General features: G+C 42.6%; 1 protein-coding gene across 2 annotated transcripts in view; it reads left to right on the top strand.

Annotated features, from left to right (window-relative positions):
* The window catches only part of FBP2 (fructose-bisphosphatase 2), a 30,697-nt gene extending 11,078 nt beyond the window's left edge, over positions 1 to 19,619 (top strand). The window contains exons 4-7 of one of the 2 annotated variants that reach the window (XM_008711796.2): positions 7,853 to 7,993; positions 10,149 to 10,286; positions 16,034 to 16,153; positions 19,202 to 19,619. In XM_008711796.2, coding sequence (XP_008710018.2) covers positions 7,853 to 7,993; positions 10,149 to 10,286; positions 16,034 to 16,153; positions 19,202 to 19,396 — 594 coding nt within the window. In that variant the 3' untranslated portion in view covers positions 19,397 to 19,619. The remainder of the gene's footprint in view (positions 1 to 7,852; positions 7,994 to 10,148; positions 10,287 to 16,033; positions 16,154 to 19,201) is intronic. The other variant, XM_008711797.2, reaches the window with a different exon arrangement.
* Positions 19,620 to 23,389: the final 3,770 nt, after the last annotated feature.

The following is a 23,389-nucleotide window of genomic DNA, read 5'->3' on the forward strand; positions in this document are numbered from 1 at the left end:
GCATCCCTTCTCTTATATGTGACAGATTTAGATATTTTCTGGGGGTAGGAAGAAATAAAAAGCCCAGAGAAAGAAAGATAGCACCAAATCATTTGCAAACCACTCTGAGATTTTCTGAAGAGTGTCATAGCAATAGAGATGACTAATGTGAAGTAGATTTTTGAAGTCTCAAAACCAGGAAAATAATGAAATTTTCTTTTTTCCATGTACTGAAATAAATTACAGATGGGTTAATGAATTTTGTGGAGAGATGGGGGAGGAAACTAGAAATAAAATATAGAAAACTATTTGTCTGGCCTTGTCCTGATGTAGGAGAAATTCTATCTAACCATAAATACAAGAGACGAAAATAATATGGGCTGTAATGAATAATTTTAATTATCAAAAAATTGCACTGTGAAAGAAAAGGCCACTGTAAATCAAATTAAAAGGCAGATGGCACTTGAGGAAAATAAATGTAACACATATAAAGCATTACTATCTCTCAGATGTAAAAAGATATTAAAATAAACAACCAAGAAGACAAATACCCTTAGAGAAAAATACACAGAGACACGAAATGGGCAACTTAAAAAATAAGATTTAAAAATGGACAAGAAGGCTATGAAGTTTACATTGCTAACTATAAAAAAGGGAAATTAAAACAAAAGAAATGTAATTTTTTTCCAGCCATCAAATCGGCCAAGTTGAAAAGTTAGTGCTCTCTTATGTTCACCAGATTGAATTAAAGCAAATGCTTTGGGGCACCTGGGTGGTTGGTTGGTGAAGTGTCTGATTCTTGATTTTGGCTCAGGTCATGAGCACTGAGCATGGAGCCTGCTAAAGATTCTTTCTCTTCCTCTCCCTCTGCCCCTCCCCCCACCCTACCCCACGCCCACTGGCGTGTGCTCTCTCTCTCAAAAAAAAAAAAAAAGCAAATGCTTTTATCACTGATAGTAAAGCTATAAGTTAATACAATCTTTCTGAGGCCAAATTTTCAATATGTATCAACCAGTCTTCTACCCAGTAATTTCATTATTTGGAATTTCTCTTGGGAAAATAATCAGAGAAACACAGATTCGTACAGTAGATTGTTCATCTCAGAGTTGTTTTGGTATTTTAAAAAAATTAGGAGGCATCAAAAGAAAAATGAGGAGGGGCGCCTGGGTGGCACAGCGGTTAAGCGTCTGCCTTCGGCTCAGGGCGTGATCCCAGCGTTATGGGATCGAGCCCCACATCAGGCTCCTCCGCTATGAGCCTGCTTCTTCCTCTCCCACTCCCCTGCTTGGGTTCCCTCTCTCCCTGGCTGTCTCTATCTCTGTCAAATAAATAAATAAATAAAAATCTTTAAAAAAAAAAAAAGAAAAGAAAAATGAGGAAATACTATAAACACGTCTACACACATGAATCTGACAACTTAGATGAAATCGAGCAATTCCTCAAAATCACACTCTGTTAAGAGGATGAACACACAAGCTACAAAATGAGAGAAGATATTTGAAAACCAGTCTGACAAAGGCCTCCTATCTAGAACGTAAAATCACTCTCAGAACTCAGTAGAAAAAAACTCTGTGAACAACGCAATTAGTTCATGAGACATTAAGAGACATGTTACCAAACAGGTGAAAATAAGTTTGTTGGCAAATAGGCACATAAAAAGATAATCAGCATCACTAGCCATTAGGGAAATGCAAAGTGAGACCACAATGAGACATCACTACACACCTAATAGAACCCCTAAAATACAAAATACCAAATGCTGGCAAGGATGCAGAGAAATGATATCACTCCTGTGTTTTTAGTGGAAATGTAAAATGACACGTCTACTTGGGAAACATTTGACAGTTTCTTCGTTTATCCCAGAGAAATGAAGACTTATGTCCACACAAAAACCTGCATGTGATTGTTTGTGACAGTTTTATTTGTAACAGCCCACAACTGGAGATAACTTAAATGTCCTACAATAGGTGATACATCTATACCATGGGGAACCATTCAGCAATAAAATGGGATAAACTATCCATACTCATAACAATCTTGATGAATCTCAAGGGTATCATGCTGAATGAAAAAAGACAATATCAAAAGTTCGCAAGCTTTATGATCCCATTTACGTAACCTTCTCTAAAAAACATACTTGTGCAGGGCGCCTGGGCGGTTCAGTCTGCTGAGCATCTACCTCTTGGTTTTGGCTCAGGTAGTGATCTCATGGGTTGTGGGATCGAGCCCCACATCTGGCTCTGTGATCAGCAGGGAGTCTGCTTGAAAGATTCTCTCCTTCTGTCCCTCCCCCTGCCCCTTCCCCCATGCTCTTTCTCTCTCTAATAATAAATAAGCAAATCTTAAAAAAAAAAAAAAAGACATACTTGTACAGCTGGAGAAAGATCAGTGGTTGCCAGGGGTTAGGGATGGCGGGGTGGGAAGGAGGATAGGTGTGATCATAAAGGAGTAGCGTGAGGGAGATTTCTCTGCCTGATGGGATAGTTCTGTATCTTTATGTGGTGTCTACACATGTGATAAAATGGCACAGAGTGACACACAGACTTAATACCAATGTCAGTTTCCTGGTTTTGATACTGTACTATATAGTAAAATATATGCAATGTAACTACCGAGGGAAATTGGGTGAAAGATACACGGGATCTCTATACTACCTGTGCAACTTCCTGTGAATCTACCATTATTTTAAAACAAAAAGTTAAAGAATTTCAGGACCAATCTAAATTTTAAACAAGAGGTTGATTAAATTTGGGAATGCCTGTGCAATAGCCTGCCCAGCCTGCTCCTGAAAAAGTAGGCGTGCTTACCTTAGATACATATATGCACGTGTATGAACTGGCATGTGTATTTGCACGTGTCTGTCAACTGAATGCAGTCACCATGGGCCAGATTGCACCTCATGGTAGGAAAACAGGCATGAACAAAACAGTTGGCACCTGCCACCATGCAGCATACAGTCTATTTAGGAGGCAGACATTAAACACAGTAATGAAGGTGTGTTGGGAGCTTCTGAGGAGAAGAACCAAGTACTTAGAAGACCAACCATGAGGCCAGGGAAGTCATCCATGGGGAAAGTGATGTTTCACCTGGGCCTTGAAGGTTAACTATGAGTTCTTCAGGCAGAGGATGTGAGGAGAAAGGAGCTGACCATTCCGGCTAGAGAGAAGGTCATAGAGTCTTGGAGCTCAGATAAAGGGTGAAATGCTCAAGAAGAGAAAAGAAGCTCAGTATTGGGTACTAGCGTGACTGGGGTTAGTAACTGAGTGTTGGGCATGGGTGAGGGCAAGGAGGGTGGTCAGGGAAAGGGAGGGGCAGGTGACCCTCAGGTTTCTACTGGGCAAATGACTGCCGTTTGCTGAGACAGGAAGCACTGGGAGCAGAGCAGGGATTTTGAGGGGTGAGATTGGGCAGACAAATTCCATCTTGAGTTTGAGGTATCTGTGGGATACCTGACTAGGGTTGTCTGGTGGGCGGGTGACTCTGAGGCTGGGCTCTCAGGGGAGATGAACATGGAGGTCTGGGAGTCATCAGCACGTGTATAGGGCTTTGAGATCGCCAAGCAGTGGGTGAGATCGCCAAGGAGTGGTTGTGGGTGAGATCGCCAAGAAGTGTGTAGACTGAGAAGAGAGCTTTATTGGTCAGGGCTCTGGTTGTAAATGGCAGGAATGGATTAGGAAACTTTAAGGCAGGAATATGGCCAGCCTCAGGGAAGGCTGGGACCAGAAAAGAGTCTCTTATCTTGACTTCCTGCCACATGGCCACTTCACTCCTTCCTCTCTCTGTGAACCAACAGAAGTTGGTTCTCTGGTTCTCTGGCCACTGGCAGAAGAAAGGTGCCATCCCACAGCTCCTAAGTTAACATAAGCCAGAGTGTTCTAGCCCCAAATCTGGATTTCTGGAGCAGACTCTGATTGGGCCATGTTGGGTCAGGCATTTATCCCAGTCCTCATTAAATTTGTTTGTCTCACAGCAACTCAGAGTACCCACTTTGTAGGTAGCAGTTAAGAAAGTTCATTTTGCACTGGTTAGATACCCTGAGGGTGGGGAGGAACCAGGAGGAGCACCTACGTTTAAGGGGTCAGAAGAGTAGGAGGTGGCAAAAGCAAGTATGAAGGCACAGCTAGAGAGTTAGAAAGAAGGTCATGAAAGGTTCCTGGACCCAATTCCAACGTGGGAGTGAGGTGGGGTCCCCACATAGCACAAAGCAATTCTCAGACACTGGCAGGTGTCCAAGAATTCAACTCATTTCTGACACTATCTACCCGGACATAGCATCAGATTCCAGGGGTGAAGGGCTCAGTCCTACAAGGCAACCCCAGGCTATTATCTGTATTTCTGACCAACCTGCTATAGATTGGAAATCCTAATGATCTCCTTCTTTGGCAACTCAATTCAGATGCCAGTCACAAGCCCTGTTGTTATCTGTGCTTCTGAGGGACTGGCTAGAAATCAGAGCTTCCCAAGACCCCCTCCTCAGGTTTGACTAATTTGCTAGAGCAGCTCACAGAACTCAGAGAAACATGCTGCTAGATCACCAGTTTATTATTAAAGGATATAACTCAGGAATAGCCAGATGGAAGAGATACCTTGGGTAGGATATGGGGAAAGGGTGCAGAGCGTCCCTGCCTTCTCTAGGCACACCACTTTCCCTGAAACTCTGGGTGTTCACCAGTCCAGAAACTCTTCAAACTCTGGGCTTTTCAGGTTTATGGAGGCTTCATTACATAGGCTTGATTGATTAAATCATTGGCCACCGGCAGTAGATTCAATCTCCAACCCTTTCACTCCTCCAGGAGGTCAGGGGGTGGGACTGAAAGTTCCAACCTTCTAATCACAGGAGTTGGTTCTCCTGGCAACAAGCCATCCTCCTTCCATGCTGTCCAAAAGCCGTCTGTCAGCATGACAAAGATATTTTATCACTCTGAACACTTGGGGAAGTCTGAGGGTTTTGGAAGCTGTGAGCCAGGAACTGTGGGTGAAAACTAAATACATATGAGAAATGCATTTTAGTCATCTGAATGCACAAATAGATATTTCTTATAAATCACAGTATCAGGGGTCAGAAAAGAGGGAGGTGGACAGAAGCTCAGGAGAGACCCATGTCAAGATGAAGACAGTAGCTAAGGGACCCAACATTGCCCAAAGGTAGGGTAAGGAGGACTGGACAGTGTGCTCCCCCTAGATGGTAGATGGGGTCATATCTGGCAGCCTGCAGTGGGGGCAGGAGAAGAAAGATAGCTAGTGTACACAGACATTCTAGACACCAGGATCTAGATGAAGACGGAGATAGGGCAATGGCTAGAGGGAAGTCTTGTGATCTGGAAAGATTTTTTCTTATTTCTTTAGGCCAGAGAGTTCCACCTGTTATTAGAAGTCAGTGAAGCCAGTAGGGAAGGAGTGGTTCTCTTCAACTCTTCAAGCCCCAGTGGAGAGCCCAGAGGGCCACGGAGAGGGTGCTAGGCTGCGTGGGGGCTGTAGGACCACAGCTCAGAGGAAGGACAGCCTCTGGTCAGGGAGAAATCAGCAGGACAGAGCTCTGGTTTCATACACAGAAAATGTGGCCCTTCTGGTGACCGAATGAAGCTGTTTCAGAAGCTTCAATGGTGAAGACTAAAGATTTTAGTAAAAATCCTTCTTCTTAGGAGCTCATGCTTTAGAGCTGTGGTTCAAGCTAGCATGCCTCAGAATCACCTGGAAGTTTTCTGGAGGCCCAGAGTTTCCAACTCCATAGGCCTGGTTGGGGGAGCGGGGGAGGATGAATATTTGTCCTTCTAACAAGATCCCAGGGGACGCTGATGCTGCTGGTCCACTTTGAGAGTCTGCTCCAGGGCCTGTTTCTCAGAATCTGTATGTGGCCAGGAATTAGAAATAAGGCCAATTTATTGAACCCATACAAGTCAAATAAAAATGTAATTTTTTTTTTGCAAAAAAAAAGCTATTAGAAACAATGCAAGATTGTGAAAATAAGGAAAAATTATTAGAGAGAACATGACACTTTTAAAGAAGGGTAAGGTTTGCTTTACAGTGAAGTCATTAAGATATTATTCATAAAGGGCAGACTGGCCCCATATTCCGTGACAGTGCTGAGAAGGATGCTGGCTTAGCCTTGGGAGATGTGGGTCCACCTCAGTTTTGTCACTCACTGGTTTCAAAATCTGTGGGTACCTCTCCTGACCTCCATCCCTTCAGTTTTAAGTGAGGGTTAGGGAGACTCTCCATTCTTTCACAAAAGCATGATGATGTGAAAGTACTTTGAAAAAGATAAAACCCCATATAAATACAAATTAATATTTTTAGTAATTTTAGAAGTTATTCTTCAGGAGAATTAATTAGCATAATTGACATATTTTTAATGTGTGTGTAATATTCTGGCTCAATATTGTTGTTCTGATTCCTATTTCATAATCACCAGTGTGTCTTCATAATTTTAAAGGTATTTTGTTCACCTCCACCACTTTGCAATTCTCTGGAATTTTCTGCTCAGCAGGGAATCTCTAGGCAATATTTCTGGACTGGCCTTTTAGCCAAAATCCATGGCGTCTAGGGAACACGGAGCATCTAACTAAACAACAGAGGTAGCAGTGCTGGAAAACAGAGAGTGGGGAATCGAATGGCTCAGAAGCAGTGAGGCCAACAGTTTGTATTTAACCCTTGCACACAGAGCTCCACGCTCCTTGGGTATGACAGGCTACGGGAAAGTGAGTTTGGAGCTGCACTTGTCACATTTGTCATAGCTATTTGTCATGGTCTGTGGAGCTGAATCCATCTGGATCTTCTGATTTGAAAAGAGTTGATTGGAGTCTGCCCATTCACCTCTCCTTCCGAGCTCCTGTCACATCTGCCATCCACAATGATTTTACGGTCCAGAGCCAGCCCCAGTGCTTGTCCAGAATTCTCCCCTATCCTTGAAGGCTTTGCTGTGAAGTCAGAACCCCAGAAGAAGGTCAGGGAAAGAACAGAGAATGCCTCTTCTCCTCCCCCCACCCCAACTCAGCTCTTCACAGCTGAGCCTAGAAGTTTGCTATTCATTTTTTCCAAATCAATCAGATTTGATTCACTTGCCTTTTAGAGCACAAGAGGTGGGGAGGGAAGGAACCTTCGAGAGATATTGGGGAAAGTGGGTTATAAAGTGGACTTTCAACTGCAGAGCCCCTCCATTGAGAGCAATCTCTGTTCCTTCCTCAGCATCCCCACCTGTCCTGTCTCCCTGAATTCTCACTCAAATCTGCACTGCCGCCATGGCAAAGAGCAAAACTTCCTCAAGAAAATGTTCAGAACTGTAGACATGGGCTCAGGGTGGGGGTATGGGGGTGTAGGTGGGGGGCAGGCAAGGGCAAGACCATCCAGGTGCAGCACATGGAACAGGGAAGAGCCCTGGGCCAGGCTGCCAGGGCTTGACTCCAGCTCTGAGGCTTCTTGGTGTCAGGTGAGTTATCCAGACTTTCAGGCTCTGAGTGTTGCATCTACACAATGGAGATGATAAAGATATTTCCCTCAGAGGGCTGTTGAGTACATACAATGAAATATGGCATAAGATCAAGCTGAATGACTTTGGTTGTTGTAACAGTTAAGGAGCATGGCTTATAATTTTTAAGAGGGGCTGTAGTTTTAGCATCTTGGGGTGCTTTTTGGGCAGGATGCAGACGAATGTGTTCAGAAACCAGGGATAAGTCCAAGATGGCCTCTGCAATGGCTCAGCTAAGAACCATTTGTTACCGTGGCAATGTATTCCCTCCAGAGGCATTTGCTTCAGTTCAAAATTCTGAGGACTGCACTTTCTTCAGTGGTCCAAGGAGATCTGACGCCCAGGCCTCTGGCAAAGGGTTCTGTCCAGAGACAATAACACCCCGTGTTTCTCTTTTCTCTTCCACAGACCTCAGAGGATGAGCCTTCTGAAAAGGATGCTCTGCAGCCAGGCCGAAATATCGTGGCTGCGGGCTATGCCCTCTATGGTAGTGCAACCCTGGTGGCTCTTTCCACTGGGCAAGGAGTGGACCTCTTCATGCTTGACCCAGTAGGTACCCAATAAGGCAGTATCAGTACTTAGGACTCCATGCATCTCTGTGCTTTAATTCCAGTTGGCTGGGGTAATTTTCTGGTCATTCTTAATACTTGCTTTTGGGACAAGAGAGTCTAGTTGGGGAATCAACACCAACATCAAAAAACACTAATGACCTGTGTCCAATGGAGGGCATTTGAAGTGTTCTATGGGGTCTGTCGTATCAACTCAGGCTCTGCCCTTAAGGAGTTTGTAATCCAAAAATGCTTTCAATTTCTTTGGCTTATGGAAATACAATAATAAAAAAAAACCTAATGTTGCCAATGTCTAGACAGAAACACGAATTTTTTAGAGTAGCAACGTTCAATAGAACTTTCTGTGACCATGCATATGTTCTGTAATCTGTGCTGTCCAATATGGTAGCCACTTCATGTGGTTATTGAACACTTGCAATGTGGTTAGTGTGACTAAGAAATTCAGTTTTAAAACTTTATCTCATTCTAATTAACTTAAATTGCCACACGTGACTAGTGGCTACGCTATTGGAGAGCATGTGTTTGTGGGACTGCCGCTAAAGTAGATGTTCTTCCCAATTAAATAAAGGATGTTACCGTATTAATGGTAAAGCTCAGGACACAGGCTGGAAATGGGCAGGTCTTGAGGACTGGGATGCAGGAGTCCCAGGAACGAGCTTGCAGACCATGGCCAATCTGGTCTGTACACTACCCCTAATTCTGTGTCTCTCACTCAGGTTTCAGTTGCCAGGGAGGAGTATCTAATTTGCCAATCTAAGTCAAATGCCTGACCCTGGGCTAGAGGAGGCTCAGCTTAGTCCTCCTAGATTGGCATCCAATGGGAAGAGTTACTTCTTCAAGGGGAGTTAGGCTGCTTCTAGGAAGTGTTACTCTACACTGGGCTGTCCACAGTAGGTTGTTAAAGCTCATGAGCCAGAGACTATCAGGAACTTGCCTGTAATAAAAAGAAGTTGGGTTTTCTGAACAGGGATGGATGTGCTCTAGAACGAGAGTAGAGTGTTATTATGCTAGGAGGGAGTCGGGATGGACTTACTCTCTAGCAAGTGGGCTTTTGCTTGATCATCTCAGGAGCATTCAAGAAAGAGAGGGTCAGTTCTGGCCTTGGCAGTGGGTATGATTAGTGATTGTGTATCAATAATTTTTTTATCTAGGAAGTGGGAAGATTAAAGTGAAGGTAGAGATTCATTGGTAAAGAAGTCATCACTCACATACAGCAGAAGGGAGAGATGCTTTGTTACTTTTGTGGTTGCTGAGTATTCTCATCACTGTTTTATTTCAGACATGGTCTGCATGGTCTTGCCTCTTTATATTCTGGGAATATAAATTCCTATGTTTATTAGGAACCTTCTAGTCTAGCTGCCAGCTGTGAGCTGTCATCCTGGGGGATTTCACTTTCCTAGTCTTTGAAGTTCATTAAAACTGATTACATTTCCAAGCCTGGTTTTCCTCCTTGTGACTTAGACAGACAGCCAGCCTTTCAAGGTGATGCCCGCAGCCAGCTAATCACATCCACAAGCCCTCAGATGAATGGGTACCTGAGTGATGTCCCGCAGAGTAACCATGGTGGGGGCAGTGGGCACAATTTTATTAATAATTCTGAGGATTTCTTTCATTGTTATCCTTTTTATTCCTTATGTCAAGTGAATACAGTTTCTGATTGAAGGGATTTCCTCATTTCTTTGTATAAGAGTCACTGGGATACTGGGAATTTTTCATGGTTTCTAAGACTGAGTCATTAAAATAAATGGACTACAGAGTAGTAGGGGAACCACATCCCCCACCTTTATGATGACTCCCATCCATGAAACTTCTTTCTCTCATTGTCGATGGCCCAAATCTTCCTGGAAACGTTAGGAATTAACTAGGGATGAGAACTTGGGGCATTAATACTTTGAGGTTCCCTATAAATGAGTAACCTGGCAGGCAGTAAAAACTACCAAGGAAACTTTCCCTCTTTCCTTTGAGTTATGTCATCTCTTGCTAGAGCACCACTGGAGATTCAGAAGGACGTGGCACAGCCAGGCTCTTCGAGCAGGCCCACACCTCCCAACGCTCTCTGATTGTTGGGGAGTGTGCTGTTGGCTTCTGTTTCCTGGTATCTCTCTTCTTCCAGGTGTTTCTTTTCATCTTTCTAGGCTCTCGGTGAATTTATCCTGGTGGAAAAAGATGTCAAGATAAAACAGAAAGGAAAGATTTACAGTCTCAATGAGGGCTATGCCAAGTATTTTGATGCCGCCACCTCAGAATATGTGCAGAGAAAGAAATTTCCTGAGGTGAGTGAAGAAAGCCTAAGGCAGAAGCAGGGAGAATGCTGCCTCAGTGGGTCCCTGTTTGGGTGGTGGCTTTGGGGGCCTGACTGAAAGAGGTTGATGCCACTGTTTATGGCTCTGATCAGTATGAGAATGGCAGACTCTGCCTTTCTTCATAAACAAACAACATCTTTTACAGCTAAAAGTTACCTACTCAAGATAATACCCCCTACTTAAGTTTTTCTAGGAGACTTTGTTTATGAAGAAGACAGACCACATTTTCAAAATTCAGAGTTCAGGCCAGAAGCTGTCAGGTCATTTGCTTGCTGAGCTATCCTCTATATAGATTCTGGTCACTCACTTATATTTGCTTTTAGGTAGAGTAATTATATTTGGAAGTCCCATTCATATGCCCTAATATCAAGGCCTTGTGTTTAACCCAAGCTTTAGGATGTTCTTTGTCTCTCAATGGGATTACCAAGTTCTGAACTTCATGTGTCTATTAATGCAACCCAAATAATCCATTCAGTATGTTCACCATACTAAGAGAGCTTTTAAGACAGGTGTGGAAGCAAAGTCAAAGAATTTCCAGATCAAGTGTGTAAAGTCTGTTCTAAATTGGAAGAGGAATGCAAGCTTGTTTACAAGTGGGACCATCTCTGACCAAATTCTGGGAGATGTCATAAGAGAGGACCTTTATCCTGTGGTGGAAAGGCAGTGGTGTAGTGTGCTAGCTTGGCTGTCCCTGGAAGTCCTCATGAGCTCCAAGGAAAAAGAGCTCGTGATTCCATGGGACCAAGAGGCAGTCAGTCAACAGGATTCCAGGACTTGCCTTTGCTACCCGAAGCTGAAACTATAGAGAACTTTCTACTTTCTTTCATTTGTTTTTTAAGCGAAGTTCTCAAAAGTGCAGTTTCCTGTACCTCTCCTTCATAGGGTTGTATTTTGCTATCACGCACAAACCCATCCAATGTCTTGAGGGCAAAAGTCACAGGATGTGGATTGCAAGCTTGATAAAGTCAAAATTATTTACATGCTTCCGGTCTTGGAGATGTTTCATGGTGGCTCCCATTCTAAGCTAAAAAGTGCCTCCTCTGGAGCCCATAAAAGAAGATATTTATGTTACCACTAAAAGATAAAAGTCCTACACAAAAAATACCATAAATCTCTTTGACGGAGAGGTTTCAAATGAGAAAAAAGGCATCAGTCCATGAATGACCGACGGCTGGTGAACAGGCTGACCGGACAAGGACCCCTTGTAAATCTTACCACAGGCTGAGCTCCCAAATGGAAAACCACGCAAAGGGCATGATTATGCTAGTCAGGGAAGAAACACGAATCCCTTGCCCTCTCAGTAAAACTGGAACTCTTAGAAGATATTTAAGATCTTTCTCAATTCCATTTTAACTTTTTCTCTTCCCAAGTAATGCTCTCTGCTCTTTAAAAAAAAAGTTTCTTTTGCATCCTTTCTCACAACCAGCTTAAATAGTTGGACTACAGCTAGAGGAAAGACACTAGGTTTTAAGGTGAACCTACCTGTTGTAATTTTACAAAATGGAGTAAATGCCTTAAGAAGATCTACACAGTTTCCCAAGAGATGTCCCAGGAGTAAGAAAGGTCCATTAGGCCAGTGGGGTTTTTGACTGCGACCATTAGTAACAAATGCATTTAATGTCTAATTCAGAGCACATGTGTGCAAAAACGCACACACGCACACACGCGCACACGCACATGCGCACACCGAAACAAAAGTAAACTGCCTTACTGGCTACTGTGCTCTAAGATATTTTTTCGCTCTTAACTTTTCTATTCAATTCAATTCTGTTCTGTTCTAATGAGATCTGATCCATTCTGTTCTGTTCCATTCCATTTGTTTAGATTGCATTTCATTAAAAAAAAAACCATGTTTAGTAATGATGCATTAAATGGATTTTATGACCCATTAATGGATTTCCATCCACACTTGAAAAAGCACTGCACTGGGCAGCTTCCTAGACATTTCACTAGATCATAAAAATAATCTACAGATTCAGAAGGGAGATAGTGAGCCAAAAATAAAGTAAAGGGGAATGTATGCATTCCATACAGAACAGGTTAACGTCACTTGGGTAGCCCGTAGATGGCCTGTTATTGCACCCAGTATGCTGAACCGGTGGGACTCGTGCAATAGGATCTAAACAGCAGGATATTCTGATCTCCTCCTCACTCTGTCACAGTTGTTCAGCGGAGTAGTCCCTTTTAGAAAATAGAAAGTCAGTGTTCACTTATCATGGAAATCATAGACTACTGAGCCTAACGTATTAATCAGTATTTCAATACTGCTTCAAAGATGAGACCCTTCTCAACAACAAAGGAACGCACATATTCCCCAACATAAGGCAAGTCTCCGGAATCTTCCAGTTATTTTTTAATGTGGAACTCAAGATTTAATATGCATCTGCCCCTAGCATAAAAGGAGTTGTTTTGTCTCTAGGAGATTTTGGTTTTCTTGCTTGCTTTTTACATAAAATCCCTTACAATTTCCATAAATTGAAGACTGGGGATTAGTTGGTTCTGGCCCAGAAAGTTCACTCTACAGGTAACAGTAGGAAACCAGTGTGAATGCTTGATGATTTCCTCAGGCAATGCTTGAGAGCTGGGGCGGGGTGGGGGGAGTGAGGGAATGGGTGGGGGTGGGGGGGGGACTTTCTTCTTGATGTAAAAACAATGATCATTTTGACGGAAGTGCTGAATGGTCTTGGAGTGTCCAATTCTAACTAATAAGACAACAGAGATAAAATGAAACCCAAAGCTACTTTCTAGAATTTCCACCTATAGAAACAAAAAGGAATTTTGACTTTGGACAAATGGGGATACCGTCAACAGAGTGTTGGGCATCCTCCTGGCTATGGTTGAGGTTTGCAGTGATTCCTTAGAAAGATTAAGAGGAAATTAGGGAAAATAATCTGAGCCCCCTTCCCTTAGCAATTCTCTGAGAAGAGAGAAGGGCAGAAATGAAAGCGGGAGAGGCTGGCCTGGTGGATATTGGCATGAAGCTGTTGCTTTCTTTTATTAAGTACTTTTAACTCTTTTTAAATAAAGAAAGGTCCAAAGAAGAAGACAATAAATAGTTCGTAATATTTCCACTTGATTGAAACTAGTTTCTTTTCTTGTTAACAAAATTTAAAAAGCAATATATCTCACAAGTTAAACATAGAATTACCATATGACCCAGCAATTCCACTCCTCGGTTTATACCCTAAATAATTGAAAATGATATATTCAGAAAAAACTTGCACACAGCTGTTCATAGCAGCATTATTCACAATAACGAAAGGTGGGAACAACTCAAATGTCCATCAACTGATGAGCGGATGAATAAAAGGTGGTACATCCATACAAGGGAGTATCATTCAGCCAGAAAAAGGAATGAAGTACTGATCTATACCACCACATGGATGATTTCAAAAACATTTACGTTAAGTGGAAAAAGCCAGTTGCAAAGATTAGGTCAATGTGTAGAGACATAAGGCAGATTAGTGGTTGCCACGGTCTGGGGGAAGGGAGGATGGAGACTGCTTAATGGATATAGGGTTTTCCTTTGGGCAATGGAAATGTTCTGTAATCAGATAAAGGTCGTGGTTGCACCACATTGTGAATGTACTAAATGCCACTGGATTGCATATTTTAAAACTGATAATTTTATCTGATGTAAATTTTACTTCAATTTCCTAAGATTAGGAAATGTAAAACATACAGAAATATACAAAATTAAAAGTGAAAGGCTCCCCCCTCCCTTGCCCCCAGCCAAGTTGCTCTTTGCAGGGATGACCACTGCCAACTGTTGCTTCTATTTTTTGAGCTGGGATGGCAGGAGGGATTATGCACACTCATCTCCATGTCTACCCCACCACCCTTCTAAAACATCAGGTAGAGCATATTAGTCTCACCTGATTTTCTTTTTCATGATTTGGAGATTGACACAGCTGCAATGGAGATCCCAAACGTGTACACTCATGAACTTTTGCAAATATATCCGTAGGGCACATGTCTTACTAAAGTTGCTGGGTCAAAAGGTATGAGCATTTCACATGCTGTTGTTACCAAATACTCTTCCAGAAAAGTTGCATCAGTTCATACTCTCCAGCATCATATGGAAGAGTACCCATTTCCCTGTGTCCTTGCCAGTGTGAGATACGGTGAATCTTTTAAAATTTTTGTCCCTTTGACAGTAAAAAGGTGAACCTTGTGACTTGATTTGTACATGGTTAATTATGGTTTATGTTGTACAGCTTTCCTTGTATTTATTGAGCACCTACTTTTGTCTTAGTAAATTGCATATTTCTATCCTATGCAAATATTTAATTAGTATTATTTATCTTTTTCTTGTTGCCTGTATAAGCACTTAGTAAATGAAGAAAACTAGCCTTTGTCTGTTATTCATGTTAGAAATATGTGTAGACTTTCAGCTTTTGACCCTATAGAGGCGTTTACAGTTTTGTGTTATATTTATTTTTCTTTATATCTAATGGGTGTGGTGTACCAAATTATAAATTAATGTACTCATGTTTTCCTCTTCTGTGCTGTCCAATACAATAGCTACTAGCCACATGTGGCTATTTCAGTTTTAATTAATTGCTGGTAAATAACATGTAAATCATTCTATTTTTTCTATACTTGTCTCATTCCCAAAGCTCAACAGTCACACGTGGTCAGTGGCTGCTAAGTGGGACATTGGTGATAAAAAGTGTTTTCATCACCACCGAGAATTTCACTGGACAGCCTTGTTCTAAATTATTTGTAATTTTCTCCTTTTAACTCTCTCTATCTTGAAATAATTTGGCTGTAAAGAATGAGGTAGGGATCCTACACACCTCTTCTCTAAGCAGCTAGCACAGTGCTGTTTGCTTACTAATAGTCCTCTCCTACGCTGTTTGAAATGTCCTATTCAGCTTAAATGAAATTCTCGTCTATCTTTAGGCCCAGGACTGGGCTCTATTCTGATCCACTGGTCGGTGTTTGCATTTCTTCTTTGCATATGTAAATATTGTTATTTCACTGTATGCTCTTAGATTTGATAGAGATACTCTTTTCCTTGTTCTTCATTTTCACAAATGTTCCTGTTTTCTTTGCCAGGAAATTTTAATACCATTTCTTTCAAGTTTCTTCCCCCAAAAGTCTGTTGATATTTTCTAAGAGTTTTATAGTCTTGGCTCTAAATGTGTAAGTCTTCCATCTACTTTGGGTTAATCTGTCATGTGGTGTCAGGTAAGTTTGTAGTCTATTTTTAAAATGGGGTTATTTATCTTTTTATCATAAAATTGTAAGTTCATTTATTTTTATTCATTTATGTATGCTAGTCTCCCCCTTTAGTTGGTGAGTTCTTTGGGGCAGAGACTGTCTTCCTGTTTGTGGCATCCTCAGGGTCCAGCCTGGTGCCAGGCATAAGATGCTGAAAAATTATTTATTGAGCTGAATTTACACATGATTTGTGAACAGTACTACTCATGTTGTTAACTAGGAGAGTAATTGGCAGGTTTTGCCTTCCACCTAATATTCAGGGTTTGGAATCACCCACAGTGCCTGCTTTTATTGCAATTCAAATCTGTGTGTGTGTGTGTGTGACTATCTCTTGCTTGTCTAATCCAAGCCTAAATGCTACCCAGGTCTCCTTCTTTCCTTAGAAGACTTTAATAGTTACTTTGCTTTGCAAACCTCCTAAGGCAGGATACGTGGGTAAGGGAGTATCTAATCCAGGTGAGCATCTTGTCTCTTTTCTCTCTGCCTTCTAGGATGGCAGTGCTCCATATGGGGCCAGGTACGTGGGCTCTATGGTGGCCGACGTGCACCGCACCCTGGTCTATGGAGGGATCTTCCTGTACCCAGCGAACCAGAAAAGTCCTAAGGGCAAGGTAATTCTCATTTGTCCTCTGGCTGTATTGGTCAGTAAGCCAGTTGGAGTTCCCTTTCTCTTCATGCCTGCTTTTTGGCTACTGCTCTGTCCTTTTCACATCTGTTTGTGAGTGGGCAGGTGGAAGAGAAAAGAGGTGTATTTCCCATTAATGAATTTTGAAGCTGTGGTAGAAGCTGAAGTTGTTATTGGCAATTTTCACTGGCCTTCGCATTCCCTGGCCTCATGCCCGTCATTCACCATGAGTCAGCTGTGTTCATCTATCGCTTAATACGTGCTATGGCTGACTTGTAGCTTCAGCACCACCTGGTTCTGGATGATAGACCCTCTGGAATCTAGTGCAAGGTATGGATCCACTTCCCAGGGGAAAAAATGCTCATAAGCATACACATTGCATAAGTTTTTAGGGGGATCATAGATGACCTGAAGTCTACCCGTGAGTCCTCTAGAGAGTTCCCAAACTCCAGAATAAGAACTTCTGGTCAAAACTTATTTAATACTTCTGGAAAGGTAGCTCCTGGGTGATCTTACTGTAACTTTATGACACAAACCCAGAAATACTTGTATGATCAGATGGGAATCTTAGGATCCAAATGCATCTATCTTGAATAGACCCTCCCATGGGAACGTGTCTGATTTTTTAGCCGGTCACAGAAATCGTAGGTAAGTAGACAATTCAAAACAAAGATCTACGGTATTCTCAGACACACCAACAACTGGCCACATGCATATTTGTTTCCCAGGGTGTGCAATTTGAATTATTGGAATGCCAGATTCAAAGCCATGATAAGAAATCTAAGAGCACATGAGACCAGAGGGAAAACTTTTAATATGCAGATTGGGTGTCAGGAATTTCTCTTCATGTGAGTGTTGAGCTCAAGTATATTATAACCTTCAGAAGTAAGAATCACAGCCACGTCTGCATGACACGTGCTTAAATGAGATCTAGAAAATGAGGGAATGCTTACATAGAACCACTCTTGCTGTCCACTAAGTGCCAACACAGAAAACATTAGGCTATTTCTTTCTAATTGTCAAAATGAGTCCGAAAATATGCACACGTACGTACAGAGACATTTCCATAAGTACATGTAATTCCATGTACAGATCTATATTCATAGCACCGTCACCACCATCCCTATTGAAAGTACCATTGGTTCCTGACCTCTGTGTTTTAGCTTTTGTGGTCTCTGTGAGCACATTGGTGTGTGTTTTGGAGGTGGGGTAGATGCGTATGCCTTTTCTCCTGTGTGTGCTTGTCTCTGTATATCTGTTTAGATTTTAATTGCAGAAAAAAGTAGGTCACATGGACTGTAGGTCAAAGCATCATGAAGACCTGTACATTGTGTTTTAAGATGAATTTACTACAAGGGCAACTTTAGGAGAAGGGCAGCCTTGGCTCAAAGACAAATTTTGTGTTTTTTTCTTCTTCTTTTAAGTATCTGAATCAACATGGTACAAACAAAGGCTACTTGGTTACAATCTGAGACTTTGTCTGACATTCCAAGTCCCTCATCCTCAAGCACCCAGAGCGAGGAAAAGGGGAAGAAAGAGCTGAGTTCTAGAAGCTAACAGGTAGCTGTCCAGGACCAATTGACCACCAGTGTCCTTCCTGTGGATGACCAGGGACAAAACTAGCAGATCCAAGTGTGTCCATACCCACTGGGGCTTCTTTGCACCCTGCCAGGACACCCACTACTCCAAGAGCTGGAGGGCAGTGTATACTGTTTTACCAAAATGGCAGTAAATGCCCCCTGGAGTTTTAACTTACTCTATCCTGAATGCCTGGATCTCTAACCTAGACCAGAGATATTGTGCTTCTCACCATGAAATAACAATGATTCAAAAATCAGCACAAGATATGATTGCTTCTCAAAGTAGTTTCAGTGGATTTGAGAAAAAGAATGGAAAAGAAAAGGCTGCAGAAAGCTGGCTCAACCACTTTGTAAGCTGACTACAGAAAGGAACATGTTTTCTTTTAAATACAGATTTGCACCTATCAGGAAGGAAGAAAATAGTATGATACAGAGTTAGAACATGCAGTTAGACTGTCACCCTGAATCTAATGTGATATGTGTGTGTGTCTGGTGGGGGTGGGGTGGTGAGGAGGGAATCACATCATAATCACAGAAATAGGCCTAAAAAAGGCATTGGGTCCAGCTCATTTCAATTCAATTCCCCAAGGACTCACTGGATGCAGGGTAGACACCTGCTAGATCCCATAGTGCCTATTAGAAAAAGAAGTCCTTCCTCAGGATAGGCTCAGCCCTGGGTCCATGGACACACATTGGAAAGCAAGACACAGGCTGACTTTACCCTCCCCACCCTGCCCATTTCTGCCTTCTACTGGGAGCCCTTGGGCAAGGGACCCAGTAGCCTTGTTTGGACACTTTCCTTGTGTCAGACATTACTGGGAAGGTAGATGCCACAATGACCAACCCAGATAGACTCCGTCCCTGCCCTCAAGGGTGAGTGTGTAAGGAGGAAGGCAGATAGGAAACAAACCTCAATGTGACAAATAGATGAAGAGGGACATGAAGGATGCTATGGGAGTGCAAGCAGTTGAGGGTAACTCAGTCTTGGGGGCCAAGAGAAAAGGCCATTTAAACCCCAGCAAAATACCTAGTCAAGTTGACACTTGAGATGTGAGGATCTTCCACTTGATCCCGAACACTGAGACCACCTAATACTCTCTAGGTGACCTTCCATCTCATCCAAGTTGGACTCCTCCCTAGCCATAAGGCCTCACATACAAAGGCTCTTGACCAGGCCTCAGCATCAGTTTGCCTCGCTGCCGAACGAACAGCAAACAAGTATCTAGATCTCATACTCCCAAGGGAGGAGGCAGGTCTCTCATAAACACAAAGGTCCCAAGACAGGTAGAGACTGACCAACAGTGCCCCAAAGTCATGGAAATGAACCCAGTGTATTCATGCTAACAAGACACAGAAGTTCAGCTCCTGGAATTCCCCATCAAGCTCTAGGGGTGTGGCTTCAGGATTTTTGGCCACTTGCAGAGCTTGTCCACCTGACTGTCTTTCTCCCACAGCTCCGGCTCCTGTATGAGTGCAATCCTGTGGCCTATATCATAGAGCAGGCTGGAGGCCTGGCGACCACAGGCACCCAGCCCGTGCTGGATGTGAAGCCAGAGTCCATTCACCAACGCGTCCCCCTCATTCTGGGGTCCCCAGATGATGTGAAGGAATACCTCACCTGTGTACAGAAAAGCCAGGAAGGCAGGTAGTGGGTTTCACCCTGAACACTGCCTTTTTTTGGTCTTGTCCCTTCTATTAAGGGCCCTAAATAAACGATCATTGTAAATAGTGGTGATGAGTAACAAAAGGCAAAGCCCTCCTGAATCATCCCCAGAAGAGCAGCAGCCAAGTGCTCTTCACAGCTCTAGAAGCCAGAGGCAATTCTGTGCTCAGTGTGAAGGGCTCAAAATAAAAACTCACATGTGAAAAGAACAGCCTCGATCTGTCTTCTCTCAAGAATAGCAGCTAATAGGGTTAGAGTTCCAAGTCTGTCAGCCAGGGAATTGGCAGCTACGGATTTGTGGGCAAAAAGTCTAGAGATTAGTTAAGAATTTGTCTTGGTTGGCTTAAAATTTGAACCTAGTGGAGACTGGTTCCAAGATGGCAGAGTGTTAGGGGGACCCTGAACTTGCTTTGTTTTGAATACAGCTAGACCAACCCTGAACTATTTTGAAAAACTAGGAACACCATCATAGGAGTAAGGAAACAATCTCCACATTTGGAATGAATGAATTTGGCTGAAACATGGTTTGCAGCCCTGAATTGGGGGATTGGGAAGCCATGGGGCTGGGAAGGGGAGGAAGCCCAGTTTGTGGAGCCAAGTCAGGAAAAGGGAGGAAGTCGAAAAGATTGCAGTGGTTTCTGACCCCATAATTAGCTGTGGCAAGTGGATCCCTGGGTTGCTCAGGGAAAGATTGCTCCCCTTTCTGGAGGGCATTTGAGGAGCATTATTTGTCCTCTCCAGAGATAAAGGGATAGCCAGGGAGCCACTGAGGGGAGCTCTCTAGCAGGGCAAGAGGGGTGCACAGAGAGGAGAAAACGTCTTAACTTTTTGCTCTGAGCCACAATAGGCTTGCACCTCTGTGCGCACGCCAGCAGTTGCTTTTCTGGGACTGGCTGTGGGCAGTGCAGAGGCTGGAGTGGATCGCGGATAACATGGCCGCTGCTTTTTGCTGTCTGCCACAAGAGAGTCAAGCCTCTGCGATGGCTTTGCTAGGACAAAGGGGATAGGGGACTGAGTAAAGTGCAGATGGCTGATAACCTGGCTCCAGCATTTTGTTCAGTGTTACAATAAACTCTAGCCTCTGCACACACACTGTGCAAAGGCTTTTTATGGACAGAACACTGCTGGGCACACCTCCCTGCTTGGGGATGGGAGTGGGTATGCACACCTTACCAAAAAACCTTGGAGTTTTGAATCCCAGCCACTGGCCAGAGATAAAATACAGGAGATCTGTGGCTCTGGGCATGCCAATGACCCAGACGCAGACAGGTTAGGGCAAAGAATTGACCTGGGCCCGGGCCACAGGAGATGGCTCGATTTTCTGGGAGAGCCTCCTGAGCAGTGGCTACTGGGAGTTCTGGCCCCCAGGGACAAAGGGTGAGGTGACACCATATTCTACCTTCTACACCACCACCACACCCTCTTCCCACCCACCATCACAGACTCCAGAGAGAAACAGCCCTCTGGTAGAGGCTTGAATCCCCTACACTAAACCCCACCCCCTGACCTGGCAAGAGCATCTTGTGAGGGCAAGTCAGCTTGTGAGTCAGCACAGCAGCTCTTTCCTTCGGAAGACAAACACAAACCCCAGCATATACCAAGTCTACTGATTAAAGAAAGCTCCAAAACATTAGCTTCCGGCTTGACTTCACAAAGAAACCAATGCATACCTACTTAAAGGAACAAAGACCCTCCACTAGAAACAAGGAGGAACTCTGTAGAGGAAGGACCAGTGGGAAAGAGCAGCCAAAACACAACAGCAGAGTGTACACTGGAATCACTTCCTGAAAATGTTGTTGTTGTTTATTATTATTGCTGTTTTTGCTGTTTTTTTTTTCTTTTTTCTTTTTCCTTTTTTCCTTTCTTTTTCTTTCCTCTTTTCCTTTTGGGAAACAATGACTAGAAGGAGAAATTCACAACTAAAGAAAGAACCAGAGGTAATACTCTGCCATAGATTTAATGGATATGGATATAAATAAGATGTCAGAACTAGAACACAGGATAACAATTATAAGGATACTAACTGGGGTTGAAAAAAGCATACAAGACACTAGAGAATCCCTTAGTGTAGAAATAACTGAACTAAAATCTAATCAGGTCAAAATAAAAAATGCTATTACTGAGATGCAGTAAGAAATGGAGGCTCTAACTGCTAGGGTAAATGAGGCAGAAGAGAAAGTCAGTGATATTGAAGACAAAATGATGGAAAGTAAGGAAGCTGAGAAAAAGAGGAAAAAACAACGCCTGGATCATGAGGGGAGGCTTCGAGAAAACAGTGATACCATAAGGTGTATTAATATTCAAATAATAAGGGTCCCAGAAGATGAAGAGAGAGAGAGAGAAGGGACAGAAGGTTTATTTGAACAAATTATAGCCAAAAAATTCCCTAATCTGGGGAAGGAAACAAACATTCAAGTCCAGGAGACCCAGAGAACCCCCCTCAAAATCAATAAAAATAGATCAACACCCTGACATATAAGAGTGAAACTAGCAAATTTCAGAGATAAAGATAAAATCCTGAAAGCCACTTGAGACAAGAGGTCCTTAACCTACAAGGGTAGAAACATTAGACTGGCAGAAGACTTATCTGCAGAGACATGGCAGGTCAGAAAGGACTGACATGATATATTCAGGGTCTTAAATGAGAAAAACATGCAGCCAAGAATACTTTACCCAGCAAGGCTCTCATCCAGAATGGAAGGAGAGGTAAAGAGCTTCCAAGACAAACAGAAACTAAAAGAATTTGTGATCACTTAACCAGCCCTGCGAGAAATATTAAAGGGATCCTGTAAGCAAAAAGAGAGCCCAAATATAACAGAGACCAGAAGGGAACAGAGACACTATACAGAAACAGTGCCTTTACAGGTAATACAATGGCACTCAATTCATATCTTTCAATAGCTGCTCTGAATGTAAATGGGCTAACTGCCCCAATCAAAAGACATGGGGTATCAGATTGGATAAAAAAGGAAGATCATCAATATGGTGTCTGTAAGAGACTCATTTTAGACCCAAAGTCACCTCCAGATTGAAAGTGAGGGGGTGGAAAACCATTTATCATGCTAATGAACATCAAAAGAAAGCTGGGGCGGCAATTCTTATAGCAGACAAATTCGATTTTAAACCAAAGACTGTAATGAGACATGAGGAAGGACACTATATCATAATTAAAGTGTCTGTGAAAAAGATCTAATAATTGTAAATATTTATGCCCCTAATATGGGAGCAGTCAATTATAAACCAATTAATGACAAAATTAAAGAAACACACTGATAATAATACAATGATAGTAGGGGACTTTAACACCCCCTCTCACTGCAATGTTCAGATCATCTAAGCTGAAGATCAACAAGGAAATGAGGGCTTTGAATGACACATGGGACCAGATGGATGTTATAGATATATTCAGAACATTCCATCCTAAAGCAGCAGAAAGACATTCTTCTCGAGTGCACATGGAACATTCTGCAGAACAGATCACATACTGGGTCACAAATCACGTCTCGACTGGTACCAAAAGATTGGGATCATTCCCTGCATATTTTTGGACCACAGTGCTTTGAAACTTGAACTCAATGACAAGAGGAAAGCTGGAAAGAACTCAGATACATGGAGTCTAAGGAACTTCCTACTAAAGAATGAATGGGTCAATCAGGAAATTAAAGAAGAATTAAAAGAATTCATGGAAACAAATAAAAATGAAAACACAACTGTTCAAAACCTTTGGGACACAGCAAAGGAAGTCCTAAGAGGGAAACACATAGCAGTAGAAGTCTTTCTCAAGAAACAAGAAAGGTGTCAAATACACAAGCCAACCTTACACTTAACAGAGCTGGAGAAGCAAATAAAGCCTAAACCCAGCAGGAGACAGAGAAATAATAAAGTTCAGAGCAGAAATCAATGAAATAGAAACCAAAAGAAAAGTAGAACAGATCAATGTAATTAGGAGCTGGTTCTCTGAAAGAATTAAAAAGATTGA

This window comes from Ursus maritimus, unplaced genomic scaffold (assembly GCF_017311325.1).
Source record: "Ursus maritimus isolate PB19 unplaced genomic scaffold, ASM1731132v1 scaffold_34, whole genome shotgun sequence".
NCBI classification, from domain to species: Eukaryota; Metazoa; Chordata; class Mammalia; order Carnivora; family Ursidae; genus Ursus; species Ursus maritimus.